Source organism: Pocillopora damicornis, chromosome 1 (assembly GCF_964200805.1).
Source record: "Pocillopora damicornis chromosome 1, jaPocDami1.2, whole genome shotgun sequence".
Taxonomy (NCBI): domain Eukaryota; kingdom Metazoa; phylum Cnidaria; class Anthozoa; order Scleractinia; family Pocilloporidae; genus Pocillopora; species Pocillopora damicornis.
Genome location: NC_142670.1, coordinates 4,020,001 through 4,044,401, shown reverse-complemented (window position 1 = coordinate 4,044,401; position 24,401 = coordinate 4,020,001). Strand labels below are relative to the sequence as shown.

The window sequence follows — 24,401 nt, the reverse complement described above, 5'->3', positions numbered from 1 at the left end:
GGGCCTCATACAAGATCTTTTAGGTTTTCATTTTCTTTAATCCCGAGTATAGCACAATGACATAAACATCCTACTTTTTACTTTTTTTTTTGCTGATGTGGTAGTCGTTAAACCACTGCCTGTTTAGGTTGTAAGGCGCCGGGCTGTTGTGCGGGAGGTCGAGGGTTCAAGCCCTACACAACAGAATTCTGCTCCAATATCAGTATTTAGTAAGCCCACGTTTTTATCTTCCAACGCACGATGTAAGCATACAAACATCGTGCATATTTTGCCCGTCATCGCACGAATAGGTATACCTACTAAAACTGAACTCTGACAGATAACCAGTTGGAAATGATACTACTTAGCACCTTGTAGATACGTAGTTCGAACATTTGAAGACAAAAATGTATCCACTGTCGACGACTACCGTGTCAAGTTTTGCGAGGAGGTGGAAGGACGTTCCAAAGCGTTTAAAAAAGCAGAATAATTAGTCGTGTCGTTGGCGAGGTTTCGTTTTCATACGTGATCAAGAAATCGTAGTCATCGTGGGTCTGGGGTTAAAATTTTCACTTTTGTTGACACGTTCACCAAATTTCTCTGCTATTTATATGTTAAGGTGAGACCCGTGAGCGAGCAAGAAAACCTGTGCTCTGATCGGCTACCCAAGAGAGCAAAATGTGTTTTCTTTTGATTTCCTCGTTGACTGCCCAAAAGAGGAAAAAAAGGCTACAAATAGAATCATGGATCACGAAATAAACAATGATACATCATTTTCTGTTTCGAGTTCGATGAGCTCATATTCAGCTTCTTCAATACTACTGGTGTTACCAAGTGCACCGTTTTGTTACACACTTGACGGGCAAATCACATTTTCACAGGAGTTAAGGGTGGGGACAGAATAAGTCATTGAGGACCCATTGCAGTGAATGAGATAAGCCGGTATTAACTATAGATACAAATAGAAATAATTTGAGACATGAGACAAAAGAAATACCGATCTTATTTACTCGTCACGAACGCAGGATCGAATCTTAGACCATCGGATTTTACGATCTGAAGTTCTCAGATCTAGCTATAGATTTCTCGTTAATGAGCCATGACATTATGTATACATAAAGGATCATCCTACATACTGCTAAGATCATCAATGTCGAAAGTTTCGTGTCTTAAAATACATAATTTGACACTCTCGACCATCAAATCTTGTTTGCGAAATTGGAGCACTATGGTATCCGTGACGTGGTTCTGCAGTGGTTTAAAAGCTACTTTCTTGCCGCCGGCAATTTGTCCAATTCAATCAAGCTTGCTCTCCAATGCAAACCATCAAGTGTGGTGTCCCTCAAGGTTCGATTTTAGGCCCTCTATTGTTCATTCTACACATATATGACCTCCCTAATGCCTCTGAATTAACAGATCCTCTGCTCTTCGCTAGAAGAATCCGTACTTAAAGATGGACTCCAAAATATTGGTGTTTGGCTAAAATGCAATAAGCTCTTAGTTAATATGAAGAAAACTAACTACGTAATTTTTAAGCCCAGACAAAAGAAATTCAACTCCGGCATTTCTCTCTCCTTTGAAGGTAAACCCCTACAACAATCTAACATAACTAAATTCCTTGGGGTCGATATTTATGATCATCTCACCTGGAAATACCATATCAACTATGTATGTAAACAAATCGCTAAATCAATAGGTATTATATTCAGGTCTCACTTTTTCCTATCCTCTACAACCAAACTCACTTTGTGCTACACCTTAATTTATCCTTATATCGTCTATTGTAACTGCGCCTGGTCGTCCACATACATATCTAACTTAAATAGAATTTATTACTTACAAAAGCGAGCTGTGCGGGCTATCACCAACTCAGACTATCGAGCCCATTCCGCTCCTTTATTCTCCAAACTAGGAATTTTAGATATTTTCCAAGTCAATACGTTTGAAATCGCCAAATTCATGTTTTATTATAGAAATAACTTATTGCCTCCATTGCTTCTCTATCTTTTTGTAACGAATAGCCAAATTCACGTCTATGGTACCAGAACACCCAGTAATTATCGAACGCATTTGTGCTGTACAAATCTCAAGCAATTTACAATTCTCTACCGAGGTCCAAAAATTTGGAACTCTCTTCACGTTTCAGTCACTCGTTCGTCAAACCTTCTTAGTTTTAAGACGAAAATGCCAGATTTTTTATTCAAATAATCACTGAATTGGCTTAGCCGCATATTCACAGCACTTTTTCTTTACTTTATTTATTAAGCTAAGTGACATGGCTCTCCCATAAGCCCATTTCTGATTCCAGTGGCTTCTTAGGTCTCCTCGCCTTCTAGCTATAGTCGTTGTAAATAATTTTTTTCTATTGTGTAAATAAGGCAAATAAAAGATGATGATGGTGATAATGATAGAAAGGAAATTTTAGGTTCTTTCGCGACAAAGGATAAAATCATTTTTAACAGACGACTCAAAAAAAAAACCCTATCCGTCAGATCAGGTTAAACGACAGATTAAATATCAATCCTGACATGTAGATAAATATACCAGACCTTGAAATAGCTTATTTATCTTCCCATGAGGGATTTACGAAGCTGCGGCATTTCTGATTCCACTGTCAAGTGGGTCACTTGTCTGTATGAACTATTATCCATTTATTTATGGTCTCGCTTACTGCTGTTTTGAGGAGAAAAGGGGTTTTGCGGATTGCGAGTGTTTTACACTAAAAGAAAAAGAGCTGAATTTGAATCACAGAATTAACTAATCGCCATCAAGAAACATGTAAACAAGTAATAATCATAAAAAGAATAAAAAAAACCAACAAACTAAAAAACAATCGATAACTTTCTTAAAGAAGAACAGCAATTTTGATCACGAAACTGGGCATTAGATACGGTTAGATTTTCAAACTCGTGAATATGTTACCTTCATTTTTTCATCGAATTGTTATAAAGCAAAATATTATTTTTGATATTTTCAGGCATGTAGAATTAACAAATGACATCGTCTGGAGAATAGAAGGATTCAGAGGATAACAGTTTAACAAGTACAAATCAATTTTCATTCTGCAACTGATTAGAACTGTAGAGCTCATGTTATTTATAAGGGAAGATCGCAATCTTATTTTTCTTGCGGCTGAAAACAATCAAGTTTAATTTCAGTCGAATTTCCCGGTTTGTTGTTATCAGATGTGAAGATATTTCAATGGTTTCTCTCACTTGACTGGTTTAATAGTCTGCACGCGATGCAATTTCCTTAAGCCTTAAACTCCTAGAAGTGATATAACTTGTAACTTATCCCTGTAATATCAATACATTATCCAGCAAACAGGCAATGAGAATACTCAAAGTTTTATCAGGTAGAATTCGTTATCTTTGAACTAACACCAAATTTCTGTATCTACTTTGAAATGAAACATGTAGCAGCTAGAGGGGAGAATTAACAATTAGATCACGGGAGTTAAAGGTTTAACTGTGCGTGATGATTATGCGGCAGAAGCGCGTGATTAACATGTGACAAAGCTAGATAACGTGCTGTATATAATTATAGCTCTCGTCAATATCAAAACCAGCAAATATCTCTCGAAAACAAAAGAAGTTTGAAACAAAGCTCGAGGTTGAAAAAAAAATACACAACCCTCACGTTCCTTTTGGTATCGTAACATTCACGATATATAGTAATAATAACGGTAACATACCAGAATTTTTCAGTTTCCAAAACGTGACATCTCCACCGCACGCTGTTAATGTACCATTTATATCTTCACATATAAAGGTATCAATGTCGTCATTAGAATCGAATTTATTATCATGATAGTGTTACTTTCCATGTGGGCTGTTTTTTTATTATTTTTTTTTCAATCTTTTTTTTTTTACTTGAAGCTGAATTCAATTCTTTTCTAAAGGAAATAGTTCTTGTAATGAGAAACTGTTTTATTACAATGTCCGAAATTGAATTGGTTTTCTGGCGAGCTGAGTTTCGGGGTAGCGGATCTCTGTATTCGATGCTCCTGTTTAAAAAATTGTATTTGATTCAAATTTTCAATCAATAACTTTTCAATAAAAAGGATGATACGTGTTGGCCTATGGATGCGAATTTATCTGCTTGAATTGAATTATCTATTTGAAGGAGTAAAAGATGTCATGAACACTCGATGATAAAATTCATATCCTCGCGCGGTTATCTAATACCTCATATGTGCGTGTGGATTACTGAACAAGTTTGAGCTCAAGAAGGCTGTACATCGGCCAATTTCCCTCACTTTATTTTAAGCCGGGACCGAGACGAAGGCTTCGTCAGCAACGGATCAAAGGATGTATCTCACTAAAACAAAATATATTCATGCACCACGGAATTACCAAATGAATCTGCGCGTTTCGTTGTGATTTTTTTTGTTTTGTTTTATTTTCATTTAGGTCGAATCTGTGACCTCTGTTTTAGTCAAAAATGGTGGAAAAGCTTTTATTCATTGGACAAAAATATATTGTTTAGTTACGAAATTATACGAGGTATTCAACAGGCTACAAGCATTTCTTTTTTTCCTTTTGTGGGGAATCAAAGTGGGAATCGAAAGAAAACACATTTTGCATTCTTGGGTAGCCGATCAAAGCACAGCTTTCCTGCTCGCTCGTGGGTCCCACCTTAACGTATAAATAACAGAAGAATTGGGAGACGTGTCAACAGAAGTGAAAATTTTAACCCCAGAACCACGATGACTACAATTTCTTGATGACGTATGAAAACTAAAACTCGTCAACGACACGATTAATTATTCTGGTCTTTTAAACGCTTTGGAACATCAATCCACCTCCTCGCAAAACTTGACACGGTAATCGTCGACGGTGAATAAATTTTTGTCTTCAAATGTTCGAACTACGTATCTACAAGGTGGTTAGTAGTATCATTTCTAACTGATTATCTGTCAGAGTTCGGTTTTAGTAGATATACCATTAGGCGTAATGGCGGACTAAATAGACACATTGTTTACGTGGTTACATCGTGCGCTGGAAGATAAAACTGTGGGCTCAGTAAATGCTGATATTGGAGCGGAAGCTTGTTCTGTAGGGCAAGACCACCTCAGCAGCTTCAGGGAAATGTCCTAAATTTCCCATTCGCTATAATATTGCAAAAGATTCTTTTTGATCAGCAATTCGTTCACAAATAATTTTTCAGTTTCATTTCGCTTTCAGTCTCCTTCCTCCACCAAATGGCCTGGCAGTGAATTGATTCGATGGCCTACAAGATTAAGCTATGCAGGAGTCTGTGTGTTGCGCATGGCTTTCAATTTGTTGTAGATGAAGTTACTTCATAACAAGAGTTTTGATGAATAGGACACTTTCCAATGCCATCTTCTCCAGCCCCTCAAAATAACCTCGTATTCAGCGCCTTTTTTGAATTCGAAATGAAAAAATGGGATCCTTCCCCAACATAATTTGGAGAGGGACCAGCTCTTCCAGTTATTCTCAATTTCCTGGTTCCTTCAAAAAAAGTTAATGAAGGAGTTTATTTACTAGAACTTATAATTCTGTTAATAATAAAAGAGACTTTTTCCAGTAATTTTTCTATAGCTTTAAGGGACATTTTACACATGCACTTTGTAGTAGAACGGGGTCGATAAACGTGTTTCTTTACGCAGTCGGCTCGCGGGGTGTCGGTAGAATTCGTGACGGTAACGGAAACCCTCGAAGGTGTTTCGGTTTCGATTAAGTTTTGCGAATTCTCCCAGCCTCACACACGATAAAATGAAGGAATGAGAGAAAGAGTCTTGCATTATTTTTGATACATGCTTATCCATACCTACCGGGTACAACTAGGTTGTTTATTGTAACTCACGCACTTTGATAAGGGACGGCCTAGAACGACGTTTCCATAGATGAGACTACGAAAACAAACAAACAAACAAACAAACAATTGAAAAAACAAACATGACACAACCCGCAGAACTTGACTGGAGCTGTCACGCAATCACAATAGCGTGACGGAGAAATCTTTGAGATTCTCATTCTTTCTCTATGATTGAGTATAAAATGTTTTCATTAGGTTAATTTCATTTGAGTCTCCTCTTTTTGATTTTTCACAATGTAGCGCAGTACAATCGATTCAATTTTATTTCTAGCTATGGCAGAAAGCAACCTCCCAACAACGGGAGGTGAACTGGAGGTGAAAAATGAGTTTCCAGCTACAGGTGAGAAAAAGCAACAGGGAGAGACTTCTTTATGGTGATTTTGTACTGTTTGGTAACTAAGTATACTTTAATTCTGGTGCTCAATTTTTTGGACCACTTCGACTTGAATGTTTCGAGGAATCCACTAAATACACCAGTATCAGAACCCTAATTGTAATTGCACATAGTTGTGATCACTAACAAATTTGAATATCTTCTCGGCAATTTCAGCGACAGAGGAAATTCAAGCTACTTCAAGTGACGCTGAACTGGATGTATACAATGACCCTTTAAGAGGTAAGAACACCAGGTGAAAGAAGATTTTTTGAAAGAAGCCTCAGTGAAGTTTTTGTCACGTTTACATCAAAATTTGCGTATGTTCTGTGGATAAGTTTTGAAGCAGCAGAATATATTTTTTTTAAATTTTAAACTTTATCACCAGAAAATTAAAAACAAACAAAGGGAAAAAGAATTTATTGCTCGATCCGATCGAGCAATAGGCATCATTAATTTTTCATTAGCAATAAAGCGGAAAATTTGAACGCGACTACGCTTTGAAGAACCCTAAATTAACGAAGAATGAGCCAAAATTGGCCTACTAGGCTGGTAAAACTCAGTTTTCTGAGTTTTAGAAGTGCCTATCTGTATATCAACGCACAATGTTTTGAAGATAAAAGATGTATCTACAATTTGCACCTAAAATGAACGATATTTGTGCAGTAAAAAGTATTTATCTTTTGCACTTGAAAATATTGTTAATTTGGTCACTTTTAGTACGAAAGTCATTTTCGGTAAGAGAGAGTTGTTGGTACCCGTAGATCAGTCAAAGTCCAGTATTGAAAAATTTGCAAACGGGTAACTTTTTTTAGGCCGCCAAAAGGAAAGTATTTACGCGAACATCTTTTTGTCCCTAATTGTTCAATACCTGTTCCAAGGAACTTTCACGCAATTTGAGAATTCTACAGAGAAGAGGAAGCATTTTGTCTCGGCCGTATCGCCTGTTTTGGTCTTCTAAATATTTTACACCTTTTCGGACAGTTATTTCAACACCAGGCTCACGCTGTAAACCACCGGCCAACAAAATAGTAGAACCCCTGACTTTCACAAAAGGCAAAATGGAAATTTGCGGGAAAGTAGTACTTTCCCAATAATATTTTTTTCCAGTGAGCCTCTACGAGAATGTTTTCAATAGATAATTACATGTATGTAATAAACCAAAAAGAAAAAAAGAAAAAAGCATGTTTTTCTGACGCACTTGTCACTCTCAGCACGACGTTTCTTTTCTTTATTAGAACATTCACAAGTTTTAATCTTTTTCGGTCCTGGCTTTGCTTTGCTTTATACATTTTTCCTCAACAACTCATGGGGTTTTATATTCCAATTTGACATTTTGTAAAACGCAACTCAGGTGTAAAAGGAATTTTGGAAAGTCTTTCGACATAAATGTAAACCAAACAAACTTGATCTGGTTATAGCCAAGCTACAGCTGAAACTCCAGATAGCTTGCATATTTTAGAGCAAACAAAATGCACAGATAAAGTCTCCTCAAGTGCAATTGTAAACAAAGTTCAGTTGAAATAGGATCTCCCGGTGAGATTTTGGATACTTTGAAAAACGTAACCCAGGTGTAAAAGGGTTTTTGGAGAGTCTCTTGACCCAAATGTAAACCGTAAAACTTGAACTGGTAATAGCCAATTAAGGTACAGCCCAGACTCCCAAAACCTTACACATTTTACTTGAACAAAATGTACAAATACTAAACTTTTCTGATTTTTTTTAATGGCTCTAAGCTCCCTTAACCTAACAGTTCGTTTGGAACTATAAAGTTGGCATCATCCGCTAAGGGTCGTGTAACTCATTACTAAATCATTAACACTAACATGGTGTGTTTTCAGGGATAGCGAAAGTATGTCTCGAGGAAGGTAACAAAGAATACACACAAGGAGAAGCTAATGACGCAATAAACTCCTACACGGAAGGACTTCAAGTGAACTGCAAAGATAAACGACTGAACGCCAAGCTTTACAGCAACAGGGCAACAGCTCATTTCCGTTTGGGTAACAATTTCATTTCTAAATATATAAATCTCTCATGCAGTGTTACAAGGTATCGGAATACACAATCTGCACCAAGAAAAGAAAGACGTTGAGCAACAGCAGAAAAAAAAGCGCAAATACATGAATCCCCCTTTAGTGGATGAAAATTAAGAAAAGAAATGATTCTCGTTATTAGACTGCAATTTAAGCAATTGTAATTTTTCAGGCTTTTTTACTACAATTTCATTGGATGACCAATTTAAACCTCATTTCCTGAATCTCATAGCAAACTACGTGGAATGTCTGGATGATGCAACAGTTGCTGTTCAATTGGAACCCACTTTAATCAAAGCTATTAAGAAAGGTGGGTTTTTCAGACATAAGCCATCAACATTCTGTTCTCTGATTTCGTCAAAAGAGGATTGTGTGGTTTGTAGCAGGTGACTGCACCCCAAGTGTCAATTGTATCTGGTGTGTCAATGTCTGTGATGTGGGTAAAAGCATAAGAAAATGTCAAAAACCTCTCAAATACCGCTGCCTGTTTAGTTCACGTTGTAGAGCGCCGGAGGTCGAGGGTTCAAGCCCTAGACCGGACCAACACTCAGAGTCGTAAAATATCTGAGGAGAATGTGCTGCCGCCTAAGCTGTGACATCTGCAAATGGTTTGATATTCTTGTCCCGGATAAGAACAGAAAACCGTAAGCCCCGTTTCTTGCAACCTTTCTGTAACTGAAGGAGGCACATGAAAAATTCCCTTTCAAAAGTTGTAAACTGTTCAATGCAGTCTGCCGGAAAATTTCCCCGAAAATTGCTGAAAAGCGCATAAGAGCGCATTAAAAAGAAGAATTCGTGATATAAATTCATCGTTATCATCATCAATTGAAGCTTAATTGGTGGCCGCTTTGCATTAGCTTCTTATTGTTCATCTTCAGTTCTTCTATAAGTTCAAATTTCCTTCATTATCACAATTTTTGTTCCTAGCTAATTGGGAAATTAAGTCCATTTTATTAATACGTTTATACTTTAACAGTGATTAGTTACTTCGTACCACCAATTATGCTCTGTTTTTCAGGAGCCAGAGCTTGTGTTGAACTCTGCTTGTATAAAGAAGCAAGGAGCTGGTTGCATATGGAATTGGCCGTATCCTTTAACGAATGTTTCAAATGCGAGTAATATTTCAAGGAAAATCAATACGTTCCAGACAGATTCTGCAACACATAATGCAAACAATGTTCTCTTATACTGCACTGAGCAGTTTTAAAAAGCTAAAATATTCCTAAAGAGTTCTTTCGATTATTCCACGAAACTTTACTCAAAAGAAGAGGCCATTTTAATTAACCCTTTAACTCCCTTGAGTGACCAAGACAGAATTTCTCCTCACGACATCAATACAATATCTACCAGATAAGTGATGAGAATAAAAAAAAAATGTCAATTCTAGGATAATTGATTGATCCAAAACCAAATTCTTTGAGCTTATATAATAGAAATTGTATGGTTAACAGTGAGAAGAATTACAATGTTGATCTGAGAGTAAAAGAGTTAATTCCCAGAGTTTGAGCTGAATGCCCCTCATTTTTGTCTCCAGACGAGCATCACCATGACGACCGAACCTAAACCAATAAATGCGCTTCAGAGCTAAAAAAACTCTTCAATAACTTGAAATCAAATCTCTGAAAAAAACCCACCTTCGAATTATCATTCCAGTTTTAAGTTTCTATCTAATACTCTCACTGTTTTTTTAAAATACACATTTCCACTGCATTTTCGCAAATCTACTCATGATTTATCGATCCTTGACACGTTTTAAGATTGAAAAAAACAACAAACGTCTGCTTCAATTACTAAAGAAAACTAATGCTGAGCTAATAGTCACAGAAAACAGTTCCTTCAATCTCGGCAACGCTTATCAAGGACTAGGAAAGTTTCAAAGAGCTATCAAGCACCATCTACGTCAACTAGAAATTGCTAAAGAAGTGAAAGATAAGGCCGGAGAGGGAAGAAACTATTGCAATCTCGGCATCGCTTATCGCAGTCTAGGACAGTTCAAAACAGCCATCCAGTACCATCAACGTCATCTAGAAATTGCTAAAGAAGTGGGAGACAAGGCCGGAGAGGGCAGAAGTTATGGCAATCTCGGCAACGCTTATCAAGGTCTAGGACAGTTCAAAACAGCCATCCAGTACCATCAACGTCATCTAGAAATTGCTAAAGAAGTGGGAGACAAGGCCGGAGAGGGCAGCAGTTATTGCAATCTCGGCAACGCTTATCAACGTCTAGGACAGTTCGAAACAGCCATCCAGTACCATCAACGTCATCTAGAAATTGCTAAAGAAGTGGGAGACAAGGCCGGAGAGGGCGGCAGTTATTGCAATCTCGGCAACGCTTATCAAGGTCTAGGACAGTTCAAAACAGCCATCCAGTACCATCAACGTCATCTAGAAATTGCTAAAGAAGTGGGAGACAAGGCCGGAGAGGGCAGAAGTTATGGCAATCTCGGCAACGCTTATCAAGGTCTAGGACAGTTCAAAACAGCCATCCAGTACCATCAACGTCATCTAGAAATTGCTAAAGAAGTGGGAGACAAGGCCGGAGAGGGCAGCAGTTATTGCAATCTCGGCAACGCTTATGACAGTCTAGGACAGTTCAAAACAGCCATCCAGTACCATCAACGTGATCTAGAAATTGCTAAAGAAGTGGGAGACAAGGCCGGAGAGGGCAGAAGTTATTGCAATCTCGGCAACGCTTATGACAGTCTAGGACAGTTCAAAACAGCCATCGAGTACCATCAACGTCATCTAGAAATTGCTAAAGAAGTGGGAGACAAGGCCGGAGAGGGCGGCAGTTATTGCAATCTCGGCAACGCTTATCAAGGTCTAGGACAGTTCAAAACAGCCATCCAGTACCATCAATGTGATCTAGAAATTGCTAAAGAAGTGGGAGACAAGGCCGGAGAGGGCAGAAGTTATGGCAATCTCGGCATTGCTTATCGCAGTCTAGGACAGTTCAAAACAGCCATCCAGTACCATCAACGTCATCTAGAAATTGCTAAAGAAGTGGGAGACAAGGCCGGAGAGGGCAGAAGTTATGGCAATCTCGGCAACGCTTATGACAGTCTAGGACAGTTCAAAACAGCCATCCAGTACCATCAAAGTCATCTAGAAATTGCTAAAGAAGTGGGAGACAAGGCCGGAGAGGGCAGAAGTTATGGCAATCTCGGCAACGCTTATCAAGGTCTAGGACAGTTCAAAACAGCCATCCAGTACCATCAACGTGATCTAGAAATTGCCAAAGAAGTGGGAGACAAGGCCGGAGAGGGCAGCAGTTATTGCAATCTCGGCAACGCTTATCAAGGTCTAGGACAGTTCAAAACAGCCATCCAGTACCATCAACGTCATCTAGAAATTGCTAAAGAAGTGGGAGACAAGGCCGGAGAGGGCAGAAGTTATGGCAATCTCGGCAACGCTTATCAAGGTCTAGGACAGTTCAAAACAGCCATCCAGTACCATCAACGTCATCTAGAAATTGCTAAAGAAGTGGGAGACAAGGCCGGAGAGGGCAGAAGTTATGGCAATCTCGGCAACGCTTATGACAGTCTAGGACAGTTCAAAACAGCCATCCAGTACCATCAACGTGATCTAGAAATTGCTAAAGAAGTAAGAGACAAGGCCGGAGAGGGCAGCAGTTATTGCAATCTCGGCAACGTTTATCACAGTCTAGGACAGTTCAAAACAGCCATCCAGTACCATCAAAGTCATCTAGAAATTGCTAAAGAAGTGGGAGACAAGGCCGGAGAGGGCAAAAGTTATTGCAATCTCGGCAACGCTTATCGAGGTCTAAGACAGTTCAAAACAGCCATCGAGTACCATCAACGTCATCTAGAAATTGCTAAAGAAGTGGGAGACAAGGCTGGAGAGGGAATCAGTTATGGCTGTCTCGGCAACGCTTATCAAAGCCTAGGACAGCTCAAAACAGCCTTCCAGTACCATCAACGTCGTTTAGAAATTGCTAAAGAAGTGGGGGACAAGGCCGGAGAGGGAAGAAGTTATTGCCTTCTCGGTGGTGTTCATCTCCGTCAGAGAGAGTTGAAAACAGCAATCGAGTGTTATCAACGTCATCTAGTAATATCCAAAGAAGTGGGAGATAGGACTGGAGAGGCGTGCTCACTCTGTTCTCTTGGAATAAGTTTTGAGTGCCAAGGAAATCTTATGATGGCCTTTGACTTTTATCAGTCTAGTGTACAGTTGTATGATGATATCAGGGCCAGTCTTCAACTCAACGATCAGCTGAAGATTTCTTATCGTAATCAGCACCAAAGGGCATACAAAGGCTTGTGGTGTATAAATCTCAATCAAGGTCAAGTTGTAAAGGCTCTTCTTGCCGCAGAGAAAGGACGTGCTCAAGCTCTGAGAGATCTCATGGCCACAAAATATCAGCCTGGAGATTCTTCAACGCACAGCGCATCATTTGATTCTCTGCGTTGGGTTCCATTGAGCACAGTTTTCATAGCTATTAATGGACCATGCGTTTCCTTCTGGGTTTTCGTCAGTGAAGATAACATCCAGTTGAGACAGGTACACGTCACGGATTTTAAGTTTGAGGATGAATTGGAGTGTTTCATCCAACTGCTGAACAAAACTGCTCTGGAGGAGATCCGTGAAAGAGATACTGTTAAAATCGAAAATCTTCCTCCTGATTCGCCGACAAAAGGGAAAGTGGCCAATGATGTGATCCGAGTTGGTGTTAGGCACTCCCAATCAAGTGCTTTAAAGAAGCTGCATGACATCATCGTTGCTCCTATTGCTGACCTGATCGAAGGCAACGAGATAACATTCGTTCCTGAGGGGCAATTTTGCCTTGTACCTTTTGCAGCGTTGCAGGACTCCAACTCATCATATCTAAGTGATTCTTTAAGAATTCGTGTGCTTCCCTCTCTGACGACGTTGCAACTAATTCATGATTGTCCAGCTGACTTTCATATGAAGACTGGTGTATGTCTCGTCGGCGACCCATGTTTCAAACACATCATCTATGAGGGAGGACTTTTGGAGCAACTTCCAGGAGCAAGGAAAGAAGTGGAGATGATCGGACGTATCCTTAATGTTTCCCCCCTCACTGGAGAAATGGCAACAAAACATGAAGTGTTAAAACGAATATCATCAGTGGCGTTAGTTCATATTGCAGCGCACGGTAAAAAGGAAAGTGGAGAAGTTATCCTGGCACCAAACACCACAAGAGAAAACCCTCAGCCGCAAGAGAAAGACTATCTACTGACGATGAAAGATGTCATAGAAGCTGGGTTGCGAGCACGTCTGGTTGTACTTAGCTGCTGTCACACTGCTCGTGGGGAGGTCATGGCCGAGGGTGTGGTCGGCATGGCGCGTGCACTTTTGGGTGCCGGTGCTAGATCTGTTGTGGTAACCTTGTGGGCGATTGGTGACGAGGGAACCCTGGAGTTCATGAGTTTCTTCTACGATGCACTTGCCAATGGCAAGAAGGCAAGTGAAGCTCTCAATCAGGCCATGAAGTGTATGAGAGAAATTGAAAAGTTCAAGGAGGTAATTTACTGGGCACCATTTGTACTTATTGGTGACGACGTCCAGCTGGATTTCAAGGATATTTCGAAGCTGAAGCAAGTAAATATTCTATTTACACATTCTATTCAATACAAAGTTACATGAAATCATAATTATTGCTTATATGTTTCAGTTGGGTAGCGAAATTTATGTTTTGCTCCGGCAAATTGAGATGCAGTACAATCAAGAGGATACATTTACAATGATAACATTCTTTTTAGGAAACCTGGTAGGAGTAAAAAAACTTTTAAAATTTTTCTTAAAATAAAATTTTTTTAAAAACAATCCTGTTGTGCAATGTATCGTTTCATGTGCTAAGAAATATTTCATGGCAACTCAACTATCCTCCCTAAACTTAGATTCTTTTATTTTTCAGTTAAGGCAGTGAGCATTGGAATCCCAGGGAGTTTTAGGATACCTGAAAACGCTGATTTTTGGACAATAAACCAGTAAGCGACCGATGAAATATTTGTCAAGAGTCTTCTTTTCAAAGCAGGAAGAACCAAAAGACGGCCAAAGTCAAGTTTAACAAGAGAATGGATTTCCATTGATTCAAAAGTTGACTTTTTGCTTGTCTGAACTGCTCTTACGAGCTTCATCTTTGGTATCCTGCCGGAACAACCTTTTTTTCATATGATGTCTTATAATTATCATGACAAGCTATGTTAAAGGTTTTTTTAAAATCTACGTATTAGCTACGAAGAGGATTAAGGTTCGCGTTTACGTCGAAGTTAAAACGACTTGAAAACGTTTTCCACAGTTTTTTTTACAGATTTTTCTTAATCAGTTTTTTGTCTCATGAGTGATGTAAAGCTGTTGTAGCCATGTGCATGTGTGGAGAATTTCCATGGAAATTAGAGAATAATCAGTTGTCCGATCGTTCGATTATCTTAGTTTATGTCAGATGGAAATTGTGATTAACTTTTCGAGGATTTGCACCCAGTCATTGGTCCCTAAAGTTCGTTTCTGCCGATCAGAATTTGGTTTATCTGGACGTTAAATGACAGATTATGGTCGTAATGGCCAGGATTTAATCCTGTTATTAATCAATTTTCGGAAATTTTTCCTTTAATTTTGAACGCGATAAATTGTGTTATTTTTTACAAGCAGAGCGATGCATTTTAAGTATTTTGTTTAAACTAATCGTCCAAAGGCAAAGCGAGAAGTTTTATCTTAATTTTAGTTACTGGCGCACAAAGCATTAAAAGAAGCTCAGAACGAGCTAGAAAGTTGGAGCCAAATGATTTCATTTAGTTTCTCCGGTTAGATTCTTTACCTATTATGTAAGAACAATAAACTAACATTTGAATGTCAAACAATGAAACAAGTCGCTGGCAATTTGTTAGAATGGAAGAGGAAATCAATAACAAAAGGGAGAAAATTTCTGCATCAACCTGCCTAAGCCATTTCTTGTCGTTTGAAGTAGTGAGCGCACCTAAGTCTTATTCCCTTAATAACTTTTGCCCACTCCTTTGAGTAGGTTTATTGAATGAGAGATGAATTTCGATATTTTCTAACTCTTTAACTACTAGTATCGATCAAAGGCAGCCGTTCCTGAGGATGTCACGCGACGCACTTCTTTTAGCGCGTTATGCGACAGATGAGGTGTTTTGTCACATCTTGTCGTTTGAAGTAGTGAGCGCACCGATATCTCATTCGTTCAACTTTTGCCCATCTCCTTGGATAGAGTTATCAAATGAGGTATAAATCTCGATACTTTCAGATCTTATAACTGCAAGTTTTATTGGTAGCCGTTCCTCAGGATGTCACGCAACGCGCCCCTTTTGCATGTAATGAGGCAGATACGATGTTTTGTCAAAAATCGTTGGAGGCAAGAAAAGAGAAATTACCTTTCACTTTGGGAGATGGTGCTTCAATCTGTTTATCGAAAGCGTCCTTATTATAGGAGGTACCCTAGGTCGGTACGGTTCCACGAGTGTAGAAAATATTGATGACTTTTTTTCCGCGATCGCAGACTTAACTAAAACAGCCTGTACAAAAAAACCCAAAACTTTCTTAAAACTGAGCAGGGCCGACCGAGGAGAACTTTCCACGGCTAACGGTTAAAACTTTAGCCATTTTTCTGCTACGGTTAACCCAGAATAACATAAAATAACACATTGTTGGAAGGAAAGATTTTTTAGGTTAATTTTTTTCTGCAACTAAGGGTTCAAATTTCTCAATATTCACGCCTAACAGCTAGTTTTCCGACCGATATACGGCGAACAGTTAACTCTAGGGGGACCCTCGAATGGGTGACATACAAGATGTGAAATGAAAACGGTTTAAGAAGGTGGCATTTGCAACTCGAATTTAGAGTGCTGGTTTCTGAGGAGTAAGGAAAACCGTGAAAAACAAGGCGTGGAAAAATCGTGGAGGTAAGGATCAACCTGGGAGAGACAGGCATGGGGAGAGCATTGTCGCTACGCATTCCTGTTATGTTTAATCTGAGATTCTTAATGAAGCTAACGCGAGATATTCACCGAAGTGAAGGCGAGCAAGGATAAATTTCCTTCCCCCTTCTAAAGACCTTGTACCGGATCCAAAAATACAGTAAGTCCTGATATTTTGACTTCCCCCCAGATCTAAGGAGTTCGCTGCTGACGTTAGCAGGAGTTCGCTGCTGACGATAGCATATATTACAATCATTTTTAAAAAAGAGCCATGGGAAGGGGGGATGGGTGGGTCGCGGTTCCGTTTATCCCCCCGCGTTGGGAGTGTAAACGGCAACGTGGTTAGAGGATGGATTCTTAAGAATCTTAGAGCTACGATTTCAGAAAGTAAAGGTAAGAATTTTCCTGAGTAATTGCTGGACTTGGACTTCTTTCGTCTTCTTAGATTTTCTCTTCGTGCTTCATAACTCTACTCCATCTACACACCTTTGAGCGGTTTTTTATAATATACCACACAGGTGAATAAAGCTCTTCGCGTGGACTGATTGGCTAACTCGGAATTAATAGTCGAACCTGTATTGAGCGGTCGGTTGTCAAATTCCCAAATTTTTTTCCTCTTATCCATTGTCACTTTCACCGCTTTTCAGCGGTGGTCTAGCGGTTGTGGTCATCCTTGACTGAGTCCCATCGGCCTGTTCGGGTTGTATGGAACGGTTACTTAGGGCGGAATCACTCGAATAAAACGATGAATTGTCTCTGAAGTAAAATTTATTCCATATTTGTCTCCCAATATCAATGTTAGTATTTAGAGTTCAAATGTCCTTAACGAATTGCAGATTATAATTCTTCTATGGGACAAATATTACACAAGAAAATTACAGAAGAAAAATCATTTGCTGGTTAATTACTAAGAGTTCTAATGGTTAGAATTCTAATCTATTGTTCTGTTTTTACGCAGTACCATCATTTTGTTGATATTATTTGATGCATTTTTTACATAAACTCGACATAAAATAAATGATGAATTATGGTATTAATTAAATGTTGTTTTCTTGTCTTTTGTCGTTGACCTGTATTTAACAGTGATAACACTCAGTGATAACACTCAGTCACTTATATTTTATTAATTAAAACAGAGGAGTCTTTTTTTTCTGCTAGTTCACGTTGAGTGCTGGACTGCCGTGCAGGTAAAGGGGGTAAGTTTCTAAAGAAACTGTGTTGCTGCATCAGGGGGAGAGTATAAATGTAATTTTGTATTATTAATTGAGTTGATATTGTAAATTGGCCACTGTAAAAAGTTAAAAGCTGACGTTTGGAGCGTTAGCCCTTCATTACAGTGGTTGGAGGAATTGTGAGTTGTGTGTATTTATCTGCAGGAAATGGAGCCACGCTATTAGTGGGAATATGGTGACAAGAAAACAAGAATTAATTACCTGAACGAAAAGCGTTCGTTGATACTGTGGGGATTAAAAGTGCCGATCTGAAAGATAAATCTCTTTTCTGGAGTTTTGCAGCCCTTCAAACAGCCTAGATGTAGGGAAAGAGATTAAGTAGATTAAATTGTCTAGCAACCGGTTTGGATGTGTTCTTGTCATTTCTTTCTACATTGCAAAGGTGTTCTTGCTGTGCAGGTAGTTGAGGGTTCAAGCCCAAGATTGCAACAACACTCAGGGTCTTAAAATAACTGAAGAAAATGTGCTGCCTATAACATCTCCAAATGGTTAGACATTCTAGTCTTCTCAGCTAAGGATGATAAACCATAGGCCCCATGCTCTCCTACATCTTCTCAGTACTGGTTAAAAGCCATGGGACATTAACTCCCTGAAATGATTAACATGTAACTTCTCCTTACAATATCCACACATTATCTAGCAAACAGGTGAGGAGAATACCCAGACTTATCAGGTAGAGGATGTTTTCTTGATCTAACAGAAAATTTCTCATAACTGATGAATATGCAGTTGTGCAGCAGCTAGAGGGGAGAATTAATTAATAATCAGATCTTGAGAGTTAAAGAGTAAAACAACTCACGGACTTCAACAAAGAGTCACAAATGTGGTTCCCAGTGTGGTCATCTGGCTTTGTTATCATTTATAGAGGCAATGTAAACCTGCTTTTAAAAGCCGAACTGAGCCAGCCTGTATAAATATTCCAAATAAATTAAAAAAATAACTTAATATCAAGTCTACACCCACATCACAAATGGAGGCTAGATGCCCAAGGGGCCCAGGAGCTGCACCTACAGTCACACCCCAAGGTTCTAGGACACCTGACTGGCCCACCCAACTCACAATCCAGCTGCTGAAGCCTCTTGCCCCAAGCCCCCTCTGAGCACCCGTCACACTAGAGCCAAATGGCTCAGAGGAGGAAAACATAGATAAATGAATGAATAAATAAACAAATGAATAGAAATAAACCCTGCACAAGAAAGCCTGCAGTTAGGGCTTAGGGGGAAGGGAAATGTCAAGAATTGCTATCTGCATGGACAACAATGCCACTGCATAGAAGAGCAAACACAACACAGGCACAACGACAAAACAATGCATGCACTGATAAGGTATATAACGCTGGACGAGGATGGCCCCAGGGCCCCAACAACCACAGTATTGCTGCAAACTCTGCTGAATGCGACAAATGTTGCACAGATTCCAACAGCTGGCCTAAAGATATGAACCAAATGCTTGAAATGCTACTAACCATATTTGCTCCTAGTCATTTAAACTATGTTAAATTCCATTTAACTATGTTAAAATTTGTTTATAAACTAATACTGCCCCATGGCAACTGAGTCAACTTATAGCTCCTACAATATTTAAGTGATTTTTCACTTTTCAACAACAACAAACATTTCATTTATTCAAAATCAGGTCACCATGTATGACCACTTACCCTGCATCCATCCAGCTGGGTCAGGCGTCTGAAAAATTCCATTTGTTGGTTTTAAAAACATATTCAGCCATGTGCTAGAAATGGCTCCAAACATAACAGATGGTCTGAAAGGAAACCACATGAACAGAAAAAAAAACAGCTGCACCCAAATAGTTCACTCAAAATACACTTCCATAAAAACTAATTCAATAAAGGAATGCCTCCAATTATTGAACTGTGTCTATATTCAGGCTGAAATGGAACAGTTTCCAGATTAGGGGTGGGGAGAGTTCTTGGGTCAATTGTTGCTAAGTATGTGCTGCTGGCCTTTAAGAACACCTGTTCCAATATAGTCTACTCTTAGGCCAATAGGCCATTTTACAGTTGTCTACATTTTACTTAGTTGTCAAGCCTTTGATTTGGAGTGAGGCTGAAGGTGACCTTGTTGTGGTAGAGACCAGTATCCAGTTAACATGACAACAAAGTAATTTGCATTTGAAAAGCAGCAAGGTTTGTATCATAACGAGGTCAACCGTAGCCTCATTCCTGCTCAAAGGCTTGGCAACCAAGCACACAACTGTAAAATGGACTATTATACACCCCATATCTGCTAAGTTAGTCACTTTATCAGAAATGTGATTTTGTGTTCCCAACTTAGTCAATTTCTGTTTATAGATGCATCTATGTAGCTAAAAACCAAGTCTTTTAAGTAGATCATGATCCTAAAATAAAGCTACACATTTGTTTATGTGAATTTAGAACACTTTACTTTTCACCTTCAGTGCATTAGCATTCTGTACATTTCAATCTAATTTGAACCTTCCTGTTTGTAGATCCTTACTTTATTATATACAAGAATTTCCAAGTCATGAAAATGCGTTAGTCCCCACTCTAGTAACACTATTGAAAATGTAACCCCCTTCTTGCTAAGCAAGTCTTGAAAATGCCACCCAAACCATTAGCACAACCCCATTGCCTTGTATTAAAAGTACCAACTTTTTTGAAAAAAGTACATGTAGCTGGGTGTCACTTAGACTTAGGTACAACTACTTAAAAGTACACAATGATCAGACTATATGTTGCTGACCTTCATTATAAGCCTTGACCTTTTTGCTCTATTAATCAGTTCTGTACTCACATCAGCAAACCAGGATATCCACTGCAGTTTTGAAGTCCAGATTTGACCCTCTACTCGACAAAGGCCAGTATAAAAACAATGACAAGCTTAAAAATAATAAACATTATCAATCATACAAGCATCAAATTACGGATTAAGTTTTAGCAAAACATTATTACCTTTCAAATTAAACTTTCTGACTTAAAAACAGGGCGGAGGGGGGTACTTATTCTAGAGGGGGTGCTTACTGGAAGGAGGGTCCTAAATCAAATCATTGTGACATGTAAACAATTTTGTTGTCATTATTGGGTGAAAGTTACTTCAGTATTTCACTTACAGGTGGAAGAAGACAGCCAAGATCAAACAATTACTCTCCTTGATAACTGTGTGGCACCTAAACTGATAATTTTCAAGATTGAAAATCCATCAACATCTCTCAAAAAACAAAATTACAAAGATATCTTTGGATTAAAATAAATTTGTTACATTTTTAGGATTCAAAAAGAAAAGACAGGTGTTACAGAACATTAAAATTCATACTGGAACGGAAAATTAAAAAGTTAACACATGATAATGCAGACAAAGGCAGGATCAAGCTGTCTGGCACAGACACCCCAGCTTTCAGCCCACATTCCCCTCACTTTCAGTTCCAAATTCAAGTGTGAAGTGAGAAAGACAACAGCACTTATTTCCAGAAAAATTAAATAGAAAATTAATAATAAAAAATTAAAAGAATTCCACATACAATTTCAAAAGAAATAACCAAACAAGGCCTACTCTAATTTAAGACACGAAACAGAACGAAAGGAGAGATCTTTAATTTTAGAAAGAGAGATTTTCAATTTGCAAAGCAAGAATCCGTGTGGAACTCCACTGTACGGAATAATGAAAGGGTCCATTAGAAACCTCAAAGCTGTCAAAAAATCATCCACAACTGCAAAACCGCAAAACCGCCAAAAAAAAAAAAAACTCGACCAGAACCGAAAACCGCATGCAAAACAGTCAAAAGCGATAAATGTTCACATCCCAGTTCTCAAAACCCTAATCGATCCGTTATGGTGTTGACAAGTGGAGCATACAGACTCTGAGGTTTGGCGGCTATTCGAGATCAGTGCAGGCGCATAATAGCCGCTTGGATCGAAGAGAAAACGGAATCCAAATAGGACAATCCGAAAACTTAATCGGAAACCAAATCCGTAGCCCATTAGACAGGTAGTTTTGACGAAAACCAAATGCTAACGAACGGAAAATCCGCAAACCGTAATGAACATCCAATCCGAAAAACCGAAATTCTTCAGCACAAAAACCGATCTTAAAAAGATATCGAACATCCCAATGCCCCCCTTAAGAATGAATCGGTCAGTTCAGTCCACAAATCATACAAATGATAACAGAACAACCATAACTATTACTGAAACCTCCACGAAAACTTTTTTTTAATTTTTCAATCAGAAACATTCTGCAAACCAACTTTAGTCACGCGATATTATTCAGGGAAGGTGTCATGTCACGCAATCGAATTATTCATCGACTACGAACATCGATGCTTGACACTTTGGAAATTGCCTTACGGAATCTCCTTTTTTAAATTATATATTTGCATTTATGGCTACATGTAGCAGTCCTTCCTTTAAATACAGAAGAGGATTTGATCTCTTCGCGAACATAGTGAAGATTCAGCAGAGAACACCACACGGAGATGTTCATATTTTTTAAAAGTTCGTTTCGTTTCGTTTCGTTCATCAAATCGAAGTTAGCCCTAAATAATTCCGGAGATATGGTCGATTCTAGTTTTACAATAGAGGCTAAATGCATTTTATGATATCAGATATTTGAAAGACAAGCGCAAAGAACAGTGTTACAAGCGTTAATTCTTTGACTCAGTTGTATCCAATTCTGCACATAAACTCCATCATCTGCTACCACTCAAGCAAACACAATTTAGAAACCAGTGTAATTTTAAGTTTTGAAAATGCGCACTTATCGTAACACGACCACATTTATTCACACGATCCATTCAAGTCCAATCGGTAGAACTTTTTTTTTTTTTTTTCTATAGAGTCATTTTATACTACATGAAATTGTTTTTGAATAACAGCGTATAAAATATAAATTCAACTAACTTTTTGCAAATTTCATGCTGCAAATTTAATATCTTTCAATAAACAAACGATATACCTCGAGGAGACGACAACACAACGAAAGAACCAAATCGCAGAACGAGCGGGCGCGAACCTAAAGCGCATTCATTCATGAAAATATTGACATCCACATCAGAGTACGTACCCCTGAGAAGTGTTCTCCGTGGATCTATTTGCCATTTTCAAAGCAATCTATCGGGGCAACTGCATGTGGTTCAACCTCCATCGTCTGACAGCTCCTTTAACTTGGTTCCGTGAATTCGAATTAAATTATGGTTATCTTATAACCTATCGTCTTTCTCGGAAAATTAGCGGAAGAGAAATAACATGAGTATGGAAGCTAGCTAAGTTGCTGACCGCTGACTGAAGTACGGGAGATTTTCAAAGATAGCGCGAAATGTCGGAGAGTGATGTGAACACATCACTATACTTAAGTGGTTTGTTAGTCGTTTTCGTTCTTAGTGGTAGTCTTTTAACCGGTGTTTCAATTATAATTACATATTTTTCTACAGGACATTCGATCGTTCTTTAGCCATACTGGAAAGACAGCGAAGCAAGGCGCTTCGAAAGTAGAAAACAAGCGCGGCAAGGATTCTACTGCGAAGTCATTTACGAAACAAGATGTAGGAAAGAGCCGAACGAAAACCAAGGTAAGTAATGGATTATGTAGCATTTGAGAGAGAGAGTTATATGTAGTATCAAGGAATTCGACCTCAGAGATGACGGAGAAAAGATCTGCCCATATCACAGCGCCTATCTGACTGAATCGATCATCATGTGTGTCTATAATGCTCGGATGCAATTCACATTCCCACATATCTTCTCCTGGGAGTCGGGGGGGTGGGGGGGGGACAACTTATTTCTCCAAAATTTGTATTTATTTCCACACATGGTAAAATTTCCTTTGTCATGAATCTTTAATTTTGCACATGGTAGGTAATTTTACAACATGTTTTAACTAAGAGTTTCATTCCACTACATATATCTAACCCAAGGTATCTTTTTGGACTGGAATGTGAGAAATGGTGTGGAACTTTGTGTTAACTAACTTTGTAAGTATAATTTTCAATAGTCAGTCAGAGTATGTCAGGGTAGCTAAGTGAGGCTGATAAGTTACAATGTTTTGCTTTTTTTCTTTTTTATCCTAAACAGGGTTGTAAAATGAAGTAATTTTGTATTCATCCTTTAACTCCTAAGATCTGTTTGCTAATTCTCTCCTCTAGTTGCTACACATTTCCTTGTACATTTGTTATAGGAATTTGTTCTTAGATCAAGATGAAAACTTTTTTCATAAACTTTTTTTTGGACATTGTATGGATAGTCTAGGGAGAAGTTATATGTTAATCACATTGGGAGTTTAAGGGTTGAACAGCATGATGTGATACACTGCCACCTAAATTTCACTCAGGTTTAAAATATCTTGGACATAAGCATTCCCTACAAATTTGTTCAAACTGCAGCTTATTAATTCTGCAGAGCAGTCGCAGTATGTTATTTCATGATTTTGACAAGTACTGGTAAATTTTCATTTATTTTGACTAAAGGTAAAATGAAATTGTTGATTAACTTGAAAGTGATTGAAAAACAAACCTGGTGACTTCACTTAACCCAGACTATTTTTTCCACAAACCTGGTGTCTTTTTTTGATTTTTTGAGGTGGAAGAAAATGTTTTGTAAGAAAGTTGTGCTGCGAGGAACAACACACCCCTTGATGTTATCCAATTCTGTTTGGTCTTTGTTGTTATTATTAGGTCCAAAGAACCATTATAATCTCACATTTGTATGAATATGTTATTGTTTATTTGCTGGGCAGGGTTTATTAAGTAGTGAAGGTGATGACATTGCCCGGAAACAAAAACCAAAAGAAAATCAGAAGAAGAAAAAGAAAGGAAAAAACATTATTGACTCAGGTAATGTTTTAGGATGAACACTAACAGTTTCAAAAGGAACAGATGTTGAGACTCTACACAAACTGTCATACCTCTGTATAAGTTTTAATTGTTCAATGTACATGTAAGGTAGGTAGTTGTGCTGTATAGTGTCCTTGTCAATTCCCAATGCAATTTGCATTATCACAAAAACTGTGGTAAAAAGATTCACGTGAAGATATGTGCAACGTCACAATGATGTC

General features: G+C 38.5%; 3 protein-coding genes and 1 long non-coding RNA gene across 5 annotated transcripts in view; 2 read left to right on the top strand and 2 right to left on the bottom strand.

Moving 5' to 3' along the window:
* Positions 1–24,401, bottom strand: part of LOC149051380 (adhesion G protein-coupled receptor E3-like) — a 494,984-nt gene that overhangs the window by 159,009 nt on the left and 311,574 nt on the right. The window lies entirely within an intron of this gene.
* LOC149051401 (replication factor C subunit 1-like) overlaps positions 1–24,401 on the top strand; it is a 165,723-nt gene that overhangs the window by 129,204 nt on the left and 12,118 nt on the right. The gene's annotated exons all lie outside the window — the stretch shown is intronic.
* On the top strand, positions 7,773–15,064 carry LOC149051403 (uncharacterized). Of its 2 annotated transcripts, none has more exons than XM_089183900.1 (5): positions 7,773–8,196; positions 8,462–8,539; positions 9,248–9,315; positions 9,987–13,807; positions 14,128–15,064. In XM_089183900.1, exons 3-5 carry the CDS (start codon positions 9,304–9,306, stop codon positions 14,129–14,131), a joined length of 3,837 nt encoding a protein of 1,278 aa, XP_089040026.1. In that variant the 5' UTR covers positions 7,773–8,196; positions 8,462–8,539; positions 9,248–9,303; the 3' UTR covers positions 14,132–15,064. The 2 variants fall into 2 exon arrangements, with proteins under 2 accessions (XP_089040026.1, XP_089040018.1); XM_089183892.1 differs by having other exon boundaries at positions 9,987–13,811.
* On the bottom strand, positions 16,895–22,819 carry LOC149051402 (uncharacterized). The gene is made up of 5 exons (XR_016180836.1): positions 22,416–22,819; positions 20,467–20,523; positions 20,151–20,236; positions 18,176–19,137; positions 16,895–17,965 (listed from the first exon to the last, which is right to left on the bottom strand). It is a non-coding gene; the product is annotated as an uncharacterized LOC149051402 (long non-coding RNA).